Source organism: Buceros rhinoceros, unplaced genomic scaffold (genome assembly GCF_000710305.1).
Source record: "Buceros rhinoceros silvestris isolate BGI_N320 unplaced genomic scaffold, ASM71030v1 scaffold11825, whole genome shotgun sequence".
Lineage (NCBI taxonomy): Eukaryota > Metazoa > Chordata > Aves > Bucerotiformes > Bucerotidae > Buceros > Buceros rhinoceros.
Window position 1 is genome coordinate 23085 of NW_010411225.1, and position 15582 is coordinate 38666.

The 15582-nt window shown below is 45.5% G+C and overlaps 1 protein-coding gene across 1 annotated transcript in view; it reads right to left on the reverse strand.

Moving 5' to 3' along the window:
• DVL1 (dishevelled segment polarity protein 1) overlaps nt 1–15582 on the reverse strand; it is a 38859-nt gene that overhangs the window by 8302 nt on the left and 14975 nt on the right. The window contains exons 4-10 of the mRNA XM_010135935.1: nt 12274–12412; nt 6138–6231; nt 5077–5146; nt 4175–4314; nt 3789–3865; nt 3236–3303; nt 2363–2512 (exon numbers count right to left, since the gene is read on the reverse strand). Coding sequence (XP_010134237.1) covers nt 2363–2512; nt 3236–3303; nt 3789–3865; nt 4175–4314; nt 5077–5146; nt 6138–6231; nt 12274–12338 — 664 coding nt within the window. The 5' untranslated portion in view covers nt 12339–12412. The remainder of the gene's footprint in view (nt 1–2362; nt 2513–3235; nt 3304–3788; nt 3866–4174; nt 4315–5076; nt 5147–6137; nt 6232–12273; nt 12413–15582) is intronic.

Genomic DNA, 15582 nt, shown 5'->3' on the forward strand with positions numbered 1-15582 from the left:
TCCTGCTGTGTGGTGGTGATTTCACGGCCCCAACACCTCAGCTACTTCAGTCACTAGCACTGATGTGACAGTGGCTGTGCACGTGCTTCAGGTATCACAGCTTCGCTTTTGATCCGGAGGCTGGAGGGCAAAGGAACGCTAGTCAGAAGGAAAGCAGTTACTCAGTCCGTGCTGTACAAACAGAGTAAACCAGCAGGTATCTGAAACACTTAAAACAAGGAACCACGGAACAGTCTCGTCTAAGATGACTCCATTAATTCCCTACTTCCACCTTCACAGCCAGACACTGCAGAACAGATAACACCAGGGACTCCAGCCTCAGAGGACCTGGAACAGACGATCTTGCACTGCAACATGAAAAGTTAGAAAGCCCCATTTTGCAGGAAGCTCTTTGTTCTTTGAGATGTCGCTCCACAGTCTCTCCCCACCTCTCTCCTCACCTCTCCTCCTCTGTTCCTCCCCAACCTTGTCTTTCCTGCCAAAGAGGCTCTCCCCACAGGTGCTCTTTGTACCTAGGCCCTGAGGTGCTGCTGCCATGGTCCGGGTGGGGGTAACAGTCTGAACTGGAGGAAGGAGTGTGAAGCAGAAGGTCCCAATAAAGGTCGGGGTACTCCACGTTTTCTTGCATTCAGGAAAGGAAACATTGTAAGTCACTGGCACAGAAATGAGAAGCTGTCTCCAGATATGTGGTTCTGCTCCCAAATAACCTTTATTTTAGATGTATGATGGAGAGGGCGTCTGCGTTCCACACGTCCCAATCACATCGCTATATATCAAGGCACAGGGTACATGAATAGTCCAAGGGGAACACAGAGTAACAGACTCTCGGTGTGTGACAGCAGTCAGCAGATACATTTGACCCCAGCAACCTTTAGTACCTGTAAGGCTGAAAACACATCTCAAGGTAAAGCAGTCATCGGCCACTGGTTCACTTGCTTTGTACTGCAGGTGTACCTCCCCGTCAGTGGGAGACACTGAGCTACTACACCTACAAAAAGCAAAACTGCCCCTTCTGTTCAAGGTGAGGTGTGATTCCAGGAATGAAGTGCTTAGAAAATCTGAGTGAGGGCAGAAGAAAGAGAGGCAGCTGCCTGTGTAGTCCAACAGGACTTAGCTGGTCCCTTCAAGTGCAACTTTCATGCTTCAGCCATGCATCTGTCCAGGGAAGATTCTGTCACTAATCACCAAGATCACACTGGTCTTCAAAATCCTCAGTGCTGTTTCTTCTTATTTGTTTTGTTTTGGTGGTTTTTCTAAACGATATCCACCCTTCCACTCTGGAAGAGTTTACAAAATGGAAAACGCTACTCGGTCCTGAATTTGGTCTCCAGATCAGGCAGACACTTAAGTACCCCTTGTTAAACACCAAAGTTATTGGTCTTTCAGTGAACGCACACTGCGGCAGCAGTGTTCCACAAATCTCCTCAGAACTTTAAAACCACTTCAAGATTTCTATATGTATTTAAAAAACTACAATAAAACTCCTTGCTATGATGAACCAATCTGGTATCTCCAGAGAAATTCTTCCATATTAATATTACAAGAAACAACCACACACTAATGAGCTGTAGTGTACCTCAAAACTTTCCTGTCAGATAAGCAGAAGCGTTGTTTCAGTACGAACACTTTCCTGAACCGGGACTTCAGTGTTCTCAGAGACACACGCTCCTCGTTTATTGTCTTGCCTCACTGCCACGTATTTCCAACCTAATGCTGGCTTTTATCCCACGCTTACATCAAAAAAGAAAGGAAGAGGAAAAGAGAGTTTATATTCTTTAACAAAAATTTCCAAGTTGAGGAACCGTGACAACTTGTTGCTTACATGGGTATGACTAGTTTAGAGACTGCCACAGACAGACAAACCAGGGAAGAAGGCTGAACTCTAACCGGAATTTCATATGTTTTCGCCTTGTTCAATAGATGCTAAAAGTATAAAAAGTAAACAAGAAAGCTGTGCGAATAGCAGTGGGAGATTTCCTAAAGATACACTAACATCGTTATCTAGTGATATCTATCTGAAGTAAATTATCTCCATTTATTAAAACCCAGTCCACTGCGAGGGGGAAGCTCACATTCAGAGAGGGGATGAAGTTGCAGGCTCGCCCTGTAACTTTAAAAAGGTCCACAAGCCCCCTCTTCCTGCATGTGAACCCTGGCAAAACACCACCGCCTCAACTTCTGACCTTTGGAAAGAGGTTTTTACGCTCCCCATGAGAATTACAAATGTCAGAAAGCATTCGAGACTTCTGTGGCGGCTGTCGTTCTCATCGTGCCTGTGGCCGGGGTCGGTTTTGCGCACAGCTCTGCACTGCTGGCCCCGAGCAGAAGACGCCTGCCCTGTGCTGGCCGCAGTGTGACTTACTTTCCGAATCGGGAATTGAGCTTGTTAGTGAGGAGCTGGTAGATGTGGTGATGCTCATGGAGGGGCTCATACCGTAACGGGGGTACGCTCCCGTCATGGCTGTGGTATGAGAGATCCACGCTGCAGGGTCGATTGGCCTCACTGGTTCAGCTGCAGAACAACCAGAATGGGAGAAAAAAGACAAATGGAATCACATTCACAGTAAACACTGAGACTCCGGGTAAGAAGGAATTTTTTTGGGGGTGCTCCTGTCCTTGCTATTCTGATAGTACAGCTGAGGCAGTCCCAGCACAGTGCCAGTGGACACTGCTGTCCTCATCTTCTAGAAAGGACCAGTAACAAGCTGGTTCCAGTATCACAGCAGAGCACTCACCAGCAGGAGGCAGCTGTGTTTGTCACATGGGCACAGAGCTTTCATCGCTACTGAAGAGTTTAAGCCAGAAGTTTTAAAACTAGATCATTTTCAAGAGGTTTTAAGAATATCAAACAATGTTGTTTGCCTCAAATTTTAGAACCACTCAGTTCAAATTCTTTCTCAGAAGTGGACATGTGACAAAATAGGCTTTTTCGGACTGAGGTATAGTTATCCTCCAAACTTCCTATCAACTGAAAGGTTAAAAATCACAAGGATATACTCCCCAAAAGGTTCAGAGCCTGATCCAAAGCCAAGTGAATTCAGTGGGTACTGGAGACTCAGAAAGAGCATTTCAAATCCCCTCTTCCCAAAACAAAAAACCACCAAACAATGCAACCAAAATTAAAACTCTCAAACTTGTAGGGAACGGAAATCCGTTAGATGCCAAAACAGCTGAAAATATTCTCAAGCTGGAGAGTTCCACAGGCAGCCAGCAAAGAGCACAAAGACTAACTCACCCCTGGGGATGGTGAAGTAACTCCTGGGAGTAGGGTCCCAGCATTTGGCTACTGTTAGGCTGATAGGTCTAGAAGAGAGAAAAGATGTGAGGGTGACTCTTCACCTTCCTTACTGAAGTTGTAACTGCTGCAGCGAGCTCTCTGAAACAAACTTATTCCTAGCCAGCAGTTGTCAAGTACACTCTGAGAGTGCTTTTGAGATGCTTGTTGAAGTGTTTTCAGCATGAGCCAGTATCAGGATGTTTCTGGTTTTGCACAGATCATGAGCACTGTGGGTGAAATCCATCGAATGATCAGCTCTTGAGATATTAAAACACTCATCGTGTAAACAAACAGCACTACTGAAACCGGGCAACTCCTAGTTTGTGTTGGTTTTGGCTGGTACACTGGAACAAGTCTCACCTATCCATCATTTACACCAAGAATGTCGGAGCTGAGATCAGCCGTCACCCCGGTGCTCACTGAGATCAGAATGCCGATTTCGCTGAGGTTTGCCCAACACCAACAGCTGCGTGTGGAGGGTAAGTAACACGAGGTTTTGGAAGATGCTCACCCTGGTTTGGAGACTATTTCCCGTAAAACTCGAACTGCATCATCATTGCTCATGTTCTCAAAATTTACATCGTTCACCTGAAACGTGGCAAAAAGCAGGGGTCAGGCTGTGCAACAGGACACTTAAAGACATTTTAATTATTTGTTCCCAAATTTATTTGCCTTGTAACAGTTTCCATTCCTTTGAGCAGCTGCAGAAATACCATTTCTCAGAGCTCATCAACTACCCAGCAGAGACCGCAAAGAATTACAGATTTAAGTGGTAACAGTCTCGGTGACACATTTCTCTAAGTATGACTGAGTTCTCTTAGCTGATTACTAAGCCCACGGACCTGGTGGGATGCCTGAGCTGAGCCACCCACGCACAAGCCAGCGGCACGGACCAACCTGCAGAAGCATGTCTCCTGGTTCAATTCGGCCGTCTGCTGCCACGGCCCCTCCTTTCATGATGGAGCCAATGTATATGCCACCATCACCCCGGTCATTGCTCTGTCCTACAATGCTGATTCCCAGGAAGTTATACTTTTCTATACAGACAGAAAGTGGAGGGTGGGGAGGGAAAAAAGCAAACAAAGTGATTGGAATGACAGCAAAGAGCTAACACCAGGCTACATCAGTCTTGCAAAATCAGCTCTCTCGACACGTCGGCTGGGCCATGGTTGACTTACAATTATCTCAGGTTACCCTACGGGCGCACGTCTGCTTGGCACGTGCAGGGAAACGCTGCTAAAGACATTGTTTTTTCATACGGGACACTGAAAAGTTACATTTAAAAAATCAGCAAGAGAAACGACATTGAAAAGCCATATCTGCATCTGGAAATTAGGCACCCAATCAGCATTAGCCAGTGTTTTTTCCACACGCATCTGGTGCTCCTGAAAGGAGCTGAACTGGCAGTCCTGCACGCTTCTATCTGGCTAAAGAGCGGAATGCATGAGCAGCAGAAATGCAAACCTCCAGCACCCTCCTACTCACACTCCTAACAATGTCTGACCTCTTACCATCCCTAGAAACAAGAGTAGAACTCCATATCCTGGAGTTCCAGCTCCTTCCCTCGGCTTCTCGGGCAGAACACGGATCTGCTTCTGCCAACGGCTCAGAACTGCCCAGCACTGGACGAGGAATCCAGGCACAGCCAGCAAAGGCAGCTCTCAGCTGCCACGGCCTGTAGTCCAACTGGCATCTTTCAAATCAAGGAACTTTCTGCTGCCTCCAAAGGCCACCACACCATCAGAAAATACATCTGCATCACTTCAAATGCATCATAAAAACATTGCTTATCCTCTTACCCATGTTGAGTGTGACAGTGATGATATTTAGGGACATGGTAGAATCAGTGATGCTGCTGAACGAAGACGACTGCAAAATACAACAGAAAATTCTCAAGGTTCTAAATGGCTCAGAATAAGACAATAAAAATAACTATCAAGGATTAATTCATCGGGAATTGATTAACAGGTTTCCATTTGGAAGGCACTCAGAAACCATTGTGGCCTCCTCAAAATTATTCATTTAGAAACTCTAAGCAAAAAAAACCTGAACACACTCTGCACTTCATCGAAAAGTTTGGTCATAAAACACACAGAGAAAATTCCTCTGTTGAGGTTTCTCAGCTGAACTTCACATTGAATCGTTTCTGCTTGCTGATTACACGACCGCCAGGCAGACATTTAAATACTGAAATGCCCAGTGGAGGATGAATTATCACATCCACTGCCCCTCCCTAACAAGAGGAATGAACATGATCCTTCAGGAAGCGAGGAGACAGACACTCCCCCCTCCAAAATGAAACACAAATACACTTATCAAATATCTCCTAAAGTATTACTTGTGATGAAAAGGACGAGTACTCATTTTTAAAACTGGGAAGACTGGTGTGTATAGGAGAACGAAGCAGTTCCTTCAAGTATGTCATTTGAACGGTCCTCATCCTGCTACTAGAGGACTAGCACAGAAAAGGGCAAGAGGGAAGATTTGTGATTTCTTCCTTGCAGGAGAATGCAAGCATCAGCAATTAATACACCAGATGTCCAACGCCACAGCCACCCCATGCCCACGGCAGCCCGCAGCATAATGGAGGTTCTCCTGCAGAGGCTGGTCTTGAAAGAGACAGTAAGAAATGTGATCACTTAACAGTAACAGGAGAAAGGGAGAGGAGAAAAAGGACCTTGATTCTAGTGCTGCAGAACTTCAAGCGTTAGGGGTGCAGTCCAGGGTAGACTGGAGCCGAAGGGAGCCTTTCCCATGAATTCAACGGGCCACAGACCTGTTCTGGGTCCCTTCCTAACTCACATGCTACTCCTGAAAAATCACAGTTCACCGCCTTGGAAAATTATGGTGTCAACCTTACCCTGTCAATCTGTCGCATCCTTTGTTTCCTCCTCCTGCGTTTATGCTTCCGTATGAGGCGGGATGAAGTACTTTGCTCAGTGGAGCTACTCAACCTGAGGGAAATTGAGAGCAAATGTCAACTCTGTAAGGCTGAGCCATTTGCATTTCTCCACACCCTGCCACAAAAAGACCAATTCCTACAAATGCAGGAGAGAGTAAATCATACAGACACGGTCAGCTCATGCACAGTGTCCTGCTCTGTGTGGGGCTGAACGGCTGCTCAGGGCGACCCTCTGCCCAGCAGCACAGAGAAGGCACCAGCTAAACCACAGCACGGATCATAGACTGTAACCTACTGGTTTGCTTTGAGAGTGCCACTCACATCTCGACAGGCATATACCACCCCGATCTGAGCACCCAGAGGTCAGAGGTAGCATCTGCCACTGCTTTAAACGTGGTTCTGGCTCCAGGCCCGTCACAGAAAAATGCATAATGTAAGTCCTCTGAACAATTAGCTTAATCTCTGCTCTGAGAGGGCAACAGACAACCTGGAGAATCTCTCCACACAACTTTTTTTAGCCTTGTCAGGGTGATGTTATTTTCTTCTGCTGCTACCTGCCCTGTTAATAGGAACTTAACACTGGGGCTTGAATTTAATGAAATAAAGTAGCAACTGGAAATAGCTATGGAGACAGAGGAATAAATAGTGAATAGAATTTACCTTTACATATTCTGTTAGGTTTATTTTGTTGTGGTTTTTTTCAGGCTCTTCAAACTTGTAGAACCAAAATGTACCACATTCCACATGTAATTCCCTAAGCCCTCCCTAAGAGCCGAGACCACTAACCATTCTCACTTTATGGATGAGACACAGAAAGGCTTTGGATTTGTCCAAATTCATTTCAGAAGCGTGGAACAAAGCCTAGATTTCAGAGATACCAGAGAGATATCTCTCCTCTATTTATTTTGTTAAGAATGGCAAAAAAAAAAAAAAAAAAAAAAAAAAAAAAAAAAAAAAAAAAAAAAAAAAAGACAAAGTAGTGCTTGATCGTTAAACAAGGTTTAAAAAAATCCAACCCTATACAACACAAGTTGAACTGGTACTGTCACAGAGTAAACAGTGCCAGGTTTTTTCCCCAGGCTCCACGTCCCTGTCTTCAGGGTTCTACCCATGCAGCAACGCTGAGTACCACAAGCAAAACCTGACACCAGCAACTTCAAGAAGGAGCTTGCTGTGGTGGGACGGCAACCCACCACCCTGGGAGACCCGTCTCGCACACAGCAGGTGCGCCTTCGTCGAGCATCCTGAGTGGAACCTTACAGATGATGGAATTGCTCAGAGGGCGTGAAACTCTTGACATTCTCTTTGAGTTGACAAAACTATTCCAGGCATGTTAACCTCACACACTCCTTTTTTCCCCTCCCAGCAATGCAAATTAATTTCAAGAGCCAAGAGGTGGTATTTTCAGAAGAGATGAAAGATTTGATAATTCTCCATCTGTGGAAACAGCTCGCAGCACCTGGTTTTCTGAGGCTTTACCTTTTCAACAGGAAAAATAGAGAGGTCTCTCAGATACAGGCCTCCCCGAAAAGTGTACTGGTTCAACACTCACCACTCTTCCTGATAGTACCGGCAAAGACTGACACAGAAACCTCCTCTTAGGGACACCAATAGCGTCCCTCTTCCTACTTCCTCTCTGATTTCATGCTCCTCCTCCTCTCTCTCAGAAGGTCTCATTAGTGCTTCAGCTAAGACCTTCCAGCACACAGCAGTTCAGGAGGACGTGGAGAAAGGCACGGCAGCTCACTCACATCACAGGGACCCTGCCTGCTCTTTGAGAAGGACAGCAAGAAGGAAAGGGGCAAAAGTCTGGGGGAGCTTTTCTGCATAAACTCCGGTCAAACAACAAGATACCTTCGGAGGCCCTTTCGCATGACCAGGCAAAACTTTCCACTGGATGTGGAGATAGCTGACCTAGTCCACACAGAAAGGACAAAACCTCAAAATGTTGTCTGTCTTTTGGCTACTATAATCACACCTCAAAGTCATTCACAGCACCCGGGCCATTGATTTTCACTGTTTACACACGTATTCCACCTACTGCCATGCCAATTTTTGGCTTTATCCCAGTGTGCATCACTCTAGGAGTATGCGACACTTCCTGTCACCAGCCGTTTCAGAATGGCATCCTCTATGGTTACTGTGGATCAAGAGCTTTCATTAAACTCATTCACCATTTCATTTATTCAGTTTCCCATGACTAGGTCCCTGAAAGGGGTGACGCCTCTGGCTAACGCTGCCTACTGTAAAAAGCAATTTTAAGATTCCAATGTTCATATAGCAGAGAAAGAAGATGGAGAGCAACACAGAAAGCCACACCTGCCTGCAGCAGGAGACCGCGAGGGGAATTCACCCAGCAGCAAAGCTCCACTTCCCAGACAACAGCGTTTCATCTGGGCAGCACGTTATGGGAACGAGGGGCAGGAACAGCAGAGTTTCGGCAGACAGTTCACTGAATTTCCTTGTCTCAAGGAGTCCTGGCAGTAATCTGGTGCTACTTCAGGCACTCTACATTCTAAGAAGTAAGCAACTTAAAAAGACCTTCCAGTGTGTGTTGGTACACTTCCTCTGTTAATATTTCTCCTATCACAGAGAGCACAAAAGATCTGCTGCCTGCCAACGCTGACTGGCTATGCCAATCTCTTGCTCCTGCCCTAGTGTGCATCAACGCGCTGTTGCTCAGAAATAACAAAGAACCATTATCTCTAGCTTTTAGTCTGATTTTCTAAAATTGGGCTGGAGAAAAATACCTTTTACCAGCACGGAGTATAGCTAGAAAACAAAACTGCTCTCCAACTCGGAGTCCATAGAAGGGATCTTGTAATCCACCATCAAGGACAGGGCATTAAAATACTTTCTCTACTAGCTTTAGAGAGGTATATCGGGGATGAGTTCAAAAGACGGACTGGAAAAAAAAAAGAAGTGTAAGTATGCTGCAGAAAGGCAGAGAGAGCAGAGCTGAGGTGATGAAGATGTGAACAATTAGCTCATGTGCCCATATGGGGGTGAGACTACTCCAGAAAATTCATTCCATTTCTATACATGACCCAAAGTCTAGACTCTTCTGTAAGCAGAGAACATTTTGGATTTTTCTTTTCAATTAAACCAGCAAACCCAGAGTTCACTGGCAAATCTCTGACCTTCTGTTACCAGATGATAATATGTGAGAAGTGTAGTTCTTTCTGCAGTGCTTTTTTCACTCTGCTCAGCATTAGACTGAAGAACGGAAATCAGTTCCTTAGAAAGGCCACAGTTCAGGGTTAGCTCAAGAGGACAGACAGTGTTTCAGAGAAGTAATTACTTGAGCTAAAACACCCTCTCACAGTAGTAGCACAAAATTGATGATCAGAAGGCACTGCAAAAACATTTTTGTGTGCTTATACATTGGCTTCTATACAGGTAACCATTAGAAAACGTTACTTATTACACTGGAGAAACCATAAATGGGGAGTTCGCTCAACTCCTTTCTCTCACCCGTTCTTGGGGGAAGCTGGACAATGACTGAAGTTGTCTTAAGCCTGTGTGTAAGGAGAAGGCAGCCAGCTTGTTTGGGCAAGACTCCCACACCATCTGAAAGCATATTTGTAAACACCGGGTTTCACAGTCTCCACAACTTCTTGAGAAGGAGCCAAGCCTGTATCTATTTTCATGGAGCTACCGTACACTTCACCAGCTCTTTTGGAATTTCTTTTAAATCCATACCTGAATGCAGCCTTGCTGAACCCCCCATAAACTCTGCATAGCTCACAGTCCAGGAGCAGCTGGATGCGAAATGGCAGCTCGAGCCGATTCTAATGAGGAGTCATTTTTGATCTCTGAAGTATCACCAGAAATGAGTAGAAATTACTATTACAATTGAATGAGCAAAACAAGGTGACATATTTAAGCTTTGGGGAAAAGTAAAGTACAAAGATGAAGAACAACTCTGGAATGATAACTACCAATTTACTGCTCTAGCTACTGGCCAAATCCTCGGCTGCACGTCTAACAGAAAGGCTAATAAATCCCACAGAGGAGACTCCTAAAAAGAATAATAATTTGTCCAATCTACATTCCTGAAGGAAGGAAAAAAGGTACCAATTTGTTAATGAAAATTTATCTATATAGTTTAAAAAGAACCAAATGTTAATTTTTTAACTGAGAAACAAACAGATTTTTTTTGCAGTGAATTTAGTTACACTGAACTGAGAACAGTAATTGCAAGCTGCTGACAATAAACCTACAGCTTCAGATGTCAGACCTGCTAGACCTTTAATTGCTTCACAGAAGACAAAAGTAAGACTCTTGCTGTAGAGTTCACCATGAGCTCCCTGCATCCATCTCCACTCAAAATACCACCTACCGCCTGCGCGTAACACCAACGTCCAGTTATATCACACTTGCAAAACAAAGGCAATCAATTATTGCACTCTCACTTGAAGGGGTCTCTATGTCCTGTAAGATCTGTGAACAAATTAATTCACTGAAACAAAACATCATTCTTTCTCTCTAACTAAATGCAGCAGGAATTTTCCTGGACTGGAAACAAACCAACTCCGCTGCACCGCTCCAGGTGAAAAATAAAGCAAACCAGTGCCAAACACACAGTGTTAGAAAAGCATCCTCATCCTCACAACCTCCTCGCTTCCAAGACAGTAACATCCTTTACATTCAACTTCTCCTCTCAGAAACCTCCTCCATGTACAATCCTCTTTACAACGCGGGTTCTGACACCAGAGTTCATCAGCTGTTATTAAACGGACTTACCCCCTTCAAACCTCTTTTTCCCCAGGCCGCTGTCTCCAGCAGATCTGGAGCATGCTCGCTTTTCTGTTTGGCTGCATTTGCCTCTACGGAAAACTTCTCCCTGCCAGCACAATCTCTCATCTGCTTGAGAGCATCATCCTTGTACACAACAGCATACCTTGGAGCATTCCACCGAGCGGCTCGTCCTGCCTAGCTGGCCTGGCAGCTATTCTGTGTGCCAAAAGCTTCTGCCCAGCCTAGAAAGGAAAAGGCCTGCACAGCAGCTTCGAAGAGTCTCTTTCTTCTCAGGTCAGACGCAGGAAGCTTTACTTTATTAATAGAGAAAGATTTAGCTGGGTCTGGTATAATGTGCTTCAGTGGCCACCCTGACCGTGCCAATCCTGCCCTACTGCATATCTTGCTGCCATAGAAATGATTAATTTATTTACAAGAAACAAAGTCAGCTGCAGGGTTGTTGTTGTTTTTGTGGGCTTGATTTTTTAGGGAGAGAAGGAGAGTTAGAAGCCCTAAAGGCTTTAGGAAGGCTTAGAGTATGTTCAAGGCTAACTGCTGATCTTGCCAACCCTTTATGCACAGCAGCATCCAGGTGAAGTACAAAGCAGAGGCTGATTTTTTTGTATCTTCAGGTGTTGGCAACTTCACTGTAACTGCAAGTAAGTTCTTGAAACTAATTCAGGACCAAATCTTCCATGTTCCTGTAGTTACCCCTTCAACCCTTCACAAACACCCAGCCTTTAACAGGAAGGAACTGCTTAACGTTTGCGGGAACTGCTGTTCTTCAACAGGTTTTTAAGCTATGACTAACTGCAAGACCAACTAGATCCACTGCGTTCAATAAGCTAATGATCTGCTTGTAAAGCATCTCCAGGACTAGATGTTCTTTTGCTGTTTCCACTCTACCTGGAATTTAAGAATACCACGTTGCACCTTCCTTGTTTTAGCTACAGATCTCTACGACCCACTGGAGATCTGTAATCTGGCAGTTCTCCGACAACATAGAAATCTGTAATGGGTTTTCAGAGCCCGCTTGGATGAACAACAGCTCTACAGACAGTGGTCGGAGATCTTATACAGTGATTATCCTTGGAAAGACCAGGATTTTTCTCTTAACTGGCACAGTGGCTATAGCCAGTGCAGAAGTGACCCCAGTAACTGATCTTGTTTCTCTATATCAGTGCTCAAATCATAAGCAGCAGAAAAAGAAAGGAAAGATTTTTTTAAAAAAAGAGAGAGAAGTTATAAATCATCCAACTGGCCAGTCAGCATGTTTCAGGAAGCCCAGTACGGTCAGGAGGCTGGGAAACATGCGAACGGCATTAACAGCCCAGTCACTACGCCAATGCCCTACCTGCTTGTGTTGTCATCATCGTCAGAGTCGATGAAGCTGCTGGATTCCAACTCACTGCTCATCATGGTAGAAGAGCTGTCGTAACCAGGAGGGTGCTCACGGTGTCTGTCCAGTTTCGGATGGCCATTGATCCGAGGGACTGTAAAAACAAAACAGATGGAGTATTACCAGGCAAAGAGGAAGAGCGAGGAAGAAGTGGCACTGGGGGCAGCACGACATTCTGCTGGTGCTCTCTTTTGCCAAGAATGTTCCTTTCCCTGAAATGACATGGGCTCGGCTTGATAAGGCACCTGGTCAAGAAATAAACATAACCGGCTTCACAGACAGACGGATGCTTTAAAACACCCTCTCCAAACTCACAGCTCCCCAGGTCCAAAGTGTCTCGTCAATCACAGAATAGAAAACCTTAATGAAGAGGAATGTCTGCAGGAGGAATTACACATGATGCTGTGCAACTGGAAAACTACCTGAACACTTGGAAAGCTACCTGACAGCTCTTGCTAACTATTGCAGTAATGCGGTCTCAGAAAGCGAGAGCCACCTGCGTCATTAGGGAGTGCATTTAAACCCATAAAGTTTTATAGTATCTCTACTCCATTAAAATTCACTTTTCTAAGTTTTTCTAATTTAGCCAACACTGTTTGGGGGGTGGGCGTCAGGAACTGTTTTTATAATTGAGTGAGTACTTTCACAACCCACGATTATAAAGGTTTTATTCATTAAATACTCCCCGGTACCCAAGTCCCTAGTCTAAACAAGACTCATTCTCTGCTCTGGTTCAATGCCTGTCCCATAATAACCAGGACTTGCTGCCCTGCTGACCCCCTGCTCCTGTTTCTTCATTAGAGGGTGACAGAGTTCACTGAGTCTGTCTGCCAAAAGCCTTTTGATGTGCCACAGAGATTAGGATAAAGCACAGCCTAGGAGGTTGAAAGATGTCCTCCTTGACTTTTATCAACAGCAGAGTAGGTCCTGCCTGAGGGACAAAAGCACATCAAAGTGTTAAATCAAATAAGCCTTGAAAGCGGAGAAGGGTAGAGCAGCATCTGCTCCAGGAAGCCGTGAGGAGTGTTCTGTGGCACTACCGAGAACAAAGGTGAGAGTGTCTCAGGAAGGAGTCACAGCAAGCTCCCAGGTTCGAGAGAAAACAACAGAGCTTCCGATCCTCACCAACGCAGAAAGTCTTCACCAGTTATTACCAGGAAATATGTCACTGCTTTTTCAGTGAAGACTTGCAGCCCCATCTGCACAGGTCACTGTCCACGAGACGATTAGAGTCTGTGCTATGTAAGTAGGGAAGAATGCTGAGTATCACACCGTCCGCTCTGCCTGCTACATCCCCATACCCTGATTGTGTCTGAAGTTCTCTGGAACCCTTCAAGAGCTCCTCTAATCGCTCTGCGGTGCCACCAGGGAAAGGCTTCTACGCCTGGCCATTGGACAGATTACAACCAGTAGCAAAGTCCCGGCTCCCACAGGCACACAGTCCTACACTGCCAGTACCCTGTGCACGGCCATCTGGGCACCTCAAAACCAGGGGGTCTCCAGCCAGGTGTTCACATGTGGCAGACTTCAAAAAGCCACAGCTGCTGAGAACTGCATTTTCAGCCATCGCTGTGAAAGTTCCTGTTGTAATTGTTTCGTAGTCCCAGCCCTTTTTGTTCATTCCTCATCAAGGAATATGTATTCTGCAGCAATGACTGGAAATCTGCAGCAGCAACTCTTCCCAAACGTTTGGGGATCTACAAGTGTGCCCACATCAAGAGCCTCTCAGAGCACAGGTCATTATCCAGAGTTTTTCTGCTGCCCACACAGTAGTTAAGCTCACCCCACAGCAAACTCAGTGTTGAGACACTAGTGTCAACACTTGACATCTGCAGACTTGTCAGAAACCCAGCAGTAGCTATAAAACATTCTCCAATGCCAAAGAAAACGTGTCCCTTAATTACCTCCCTAATTAGAGCTTCCCCAGCCCCCTTCCCCAGCCCTCCTTGGGAAGCTGTCATGGGACCTTTGTTCTAGACAGCGAGGGGTCCCAGAACATGTGCCAGGCAGACCTCCCACGTTTCTAATTAAGATCCTCGCTCTGCTTTTACTTAATAGAACTTTGTCAACTTTCCAAAGCAAAAAGGCCTTTGGTTGCTTTAAGAGAGAAAGTAGAGCTCTGACATACCGACAGCTCAACTCTTTCAGACTAATTTTTTATGAAGCTGATGCCAGGGACAGATTTGCTACTAATTAATGTGACAGGTGATCAGGAAAAGACGTATTCCCCAATTCATACCAAAGCCTCTTTCGATACAAAGCCTCGCAAACAAAAAAGAAGCATTTCTCTGCATACGTAGCCTCCACAATACAATCAACATTGTATCTTTACATCGGTCCGTATGCACACACGGAGAGAAGGTCACCTCACAGGGCTCCCCTTTCTCAGCTAGTCCACTTCGTTACCTTCACTGAAAATACCACAGCAGTATCAGAGCAACACCTCTTTCCGCTTGTACTCCTGGTGTGGAACCTCATGCCTGAAGCATGAGAATAATACAGCAAACTGAAACTTAGGAAATTTCCTGGGAAAAAAATTACATCTCTGCTTGTTTCCCCAGCTTTGCAGATCATCTGTGGATGAGAACTAGTGTGTGCTGTGCATACCCTGCATCATAGAGCATTCTGGTTCCCACCAGCACAGAATGGTCTACTAAAAATTGCTGAAAAGGATCACAGCAAGGTGGAAAGCTGAAGACCCTACAACCAAGTGCTCTTGCTACAGGGAGCAGGTTGGTGCACAAATAACCAAAGCTCCGGCAGAGGAGTGACCTAAGCATAAAGCTTTCCTCAGACTTCAGGTAAAACCGGTCCAGAAGCAAGGGCCAGAAAGCAGCTTCCCCCAGCACCTCTTAGACGCTCAGTTCAACACAGAATTTGAGCACATACTTTAACTACATAACTGAGGTTGACCCAAATCGCTTGGATTTATACATACTTCCTTAAAGTGAAGCAACTGCTTCAGTGATGAAAGGGCCAACAACAAAGCCAAGAGGTGCTTGCGGAGCAGCTCTGCTGATGTTGTGTGTCTGGACAGTGACGGCAAGGAAGGAAATCAGGGATGCATTCCTAACTGCCCCTCTGGGCAGTCTTCCTCTCACTCTCCCTCTAAAAGGAAAGCTCAGGTTAGGCAGAATTTGTCCAGCTGAGTCAATTCTGTTCCCTGGTGTCATCAGCCCCAGCATGTGTTGGGCATCGGAGCAAATCTCTGGTCCAGCGAATCACAGCCTCTCTGCTGCAAAATCCTGCTGCATTTTCAGTGGA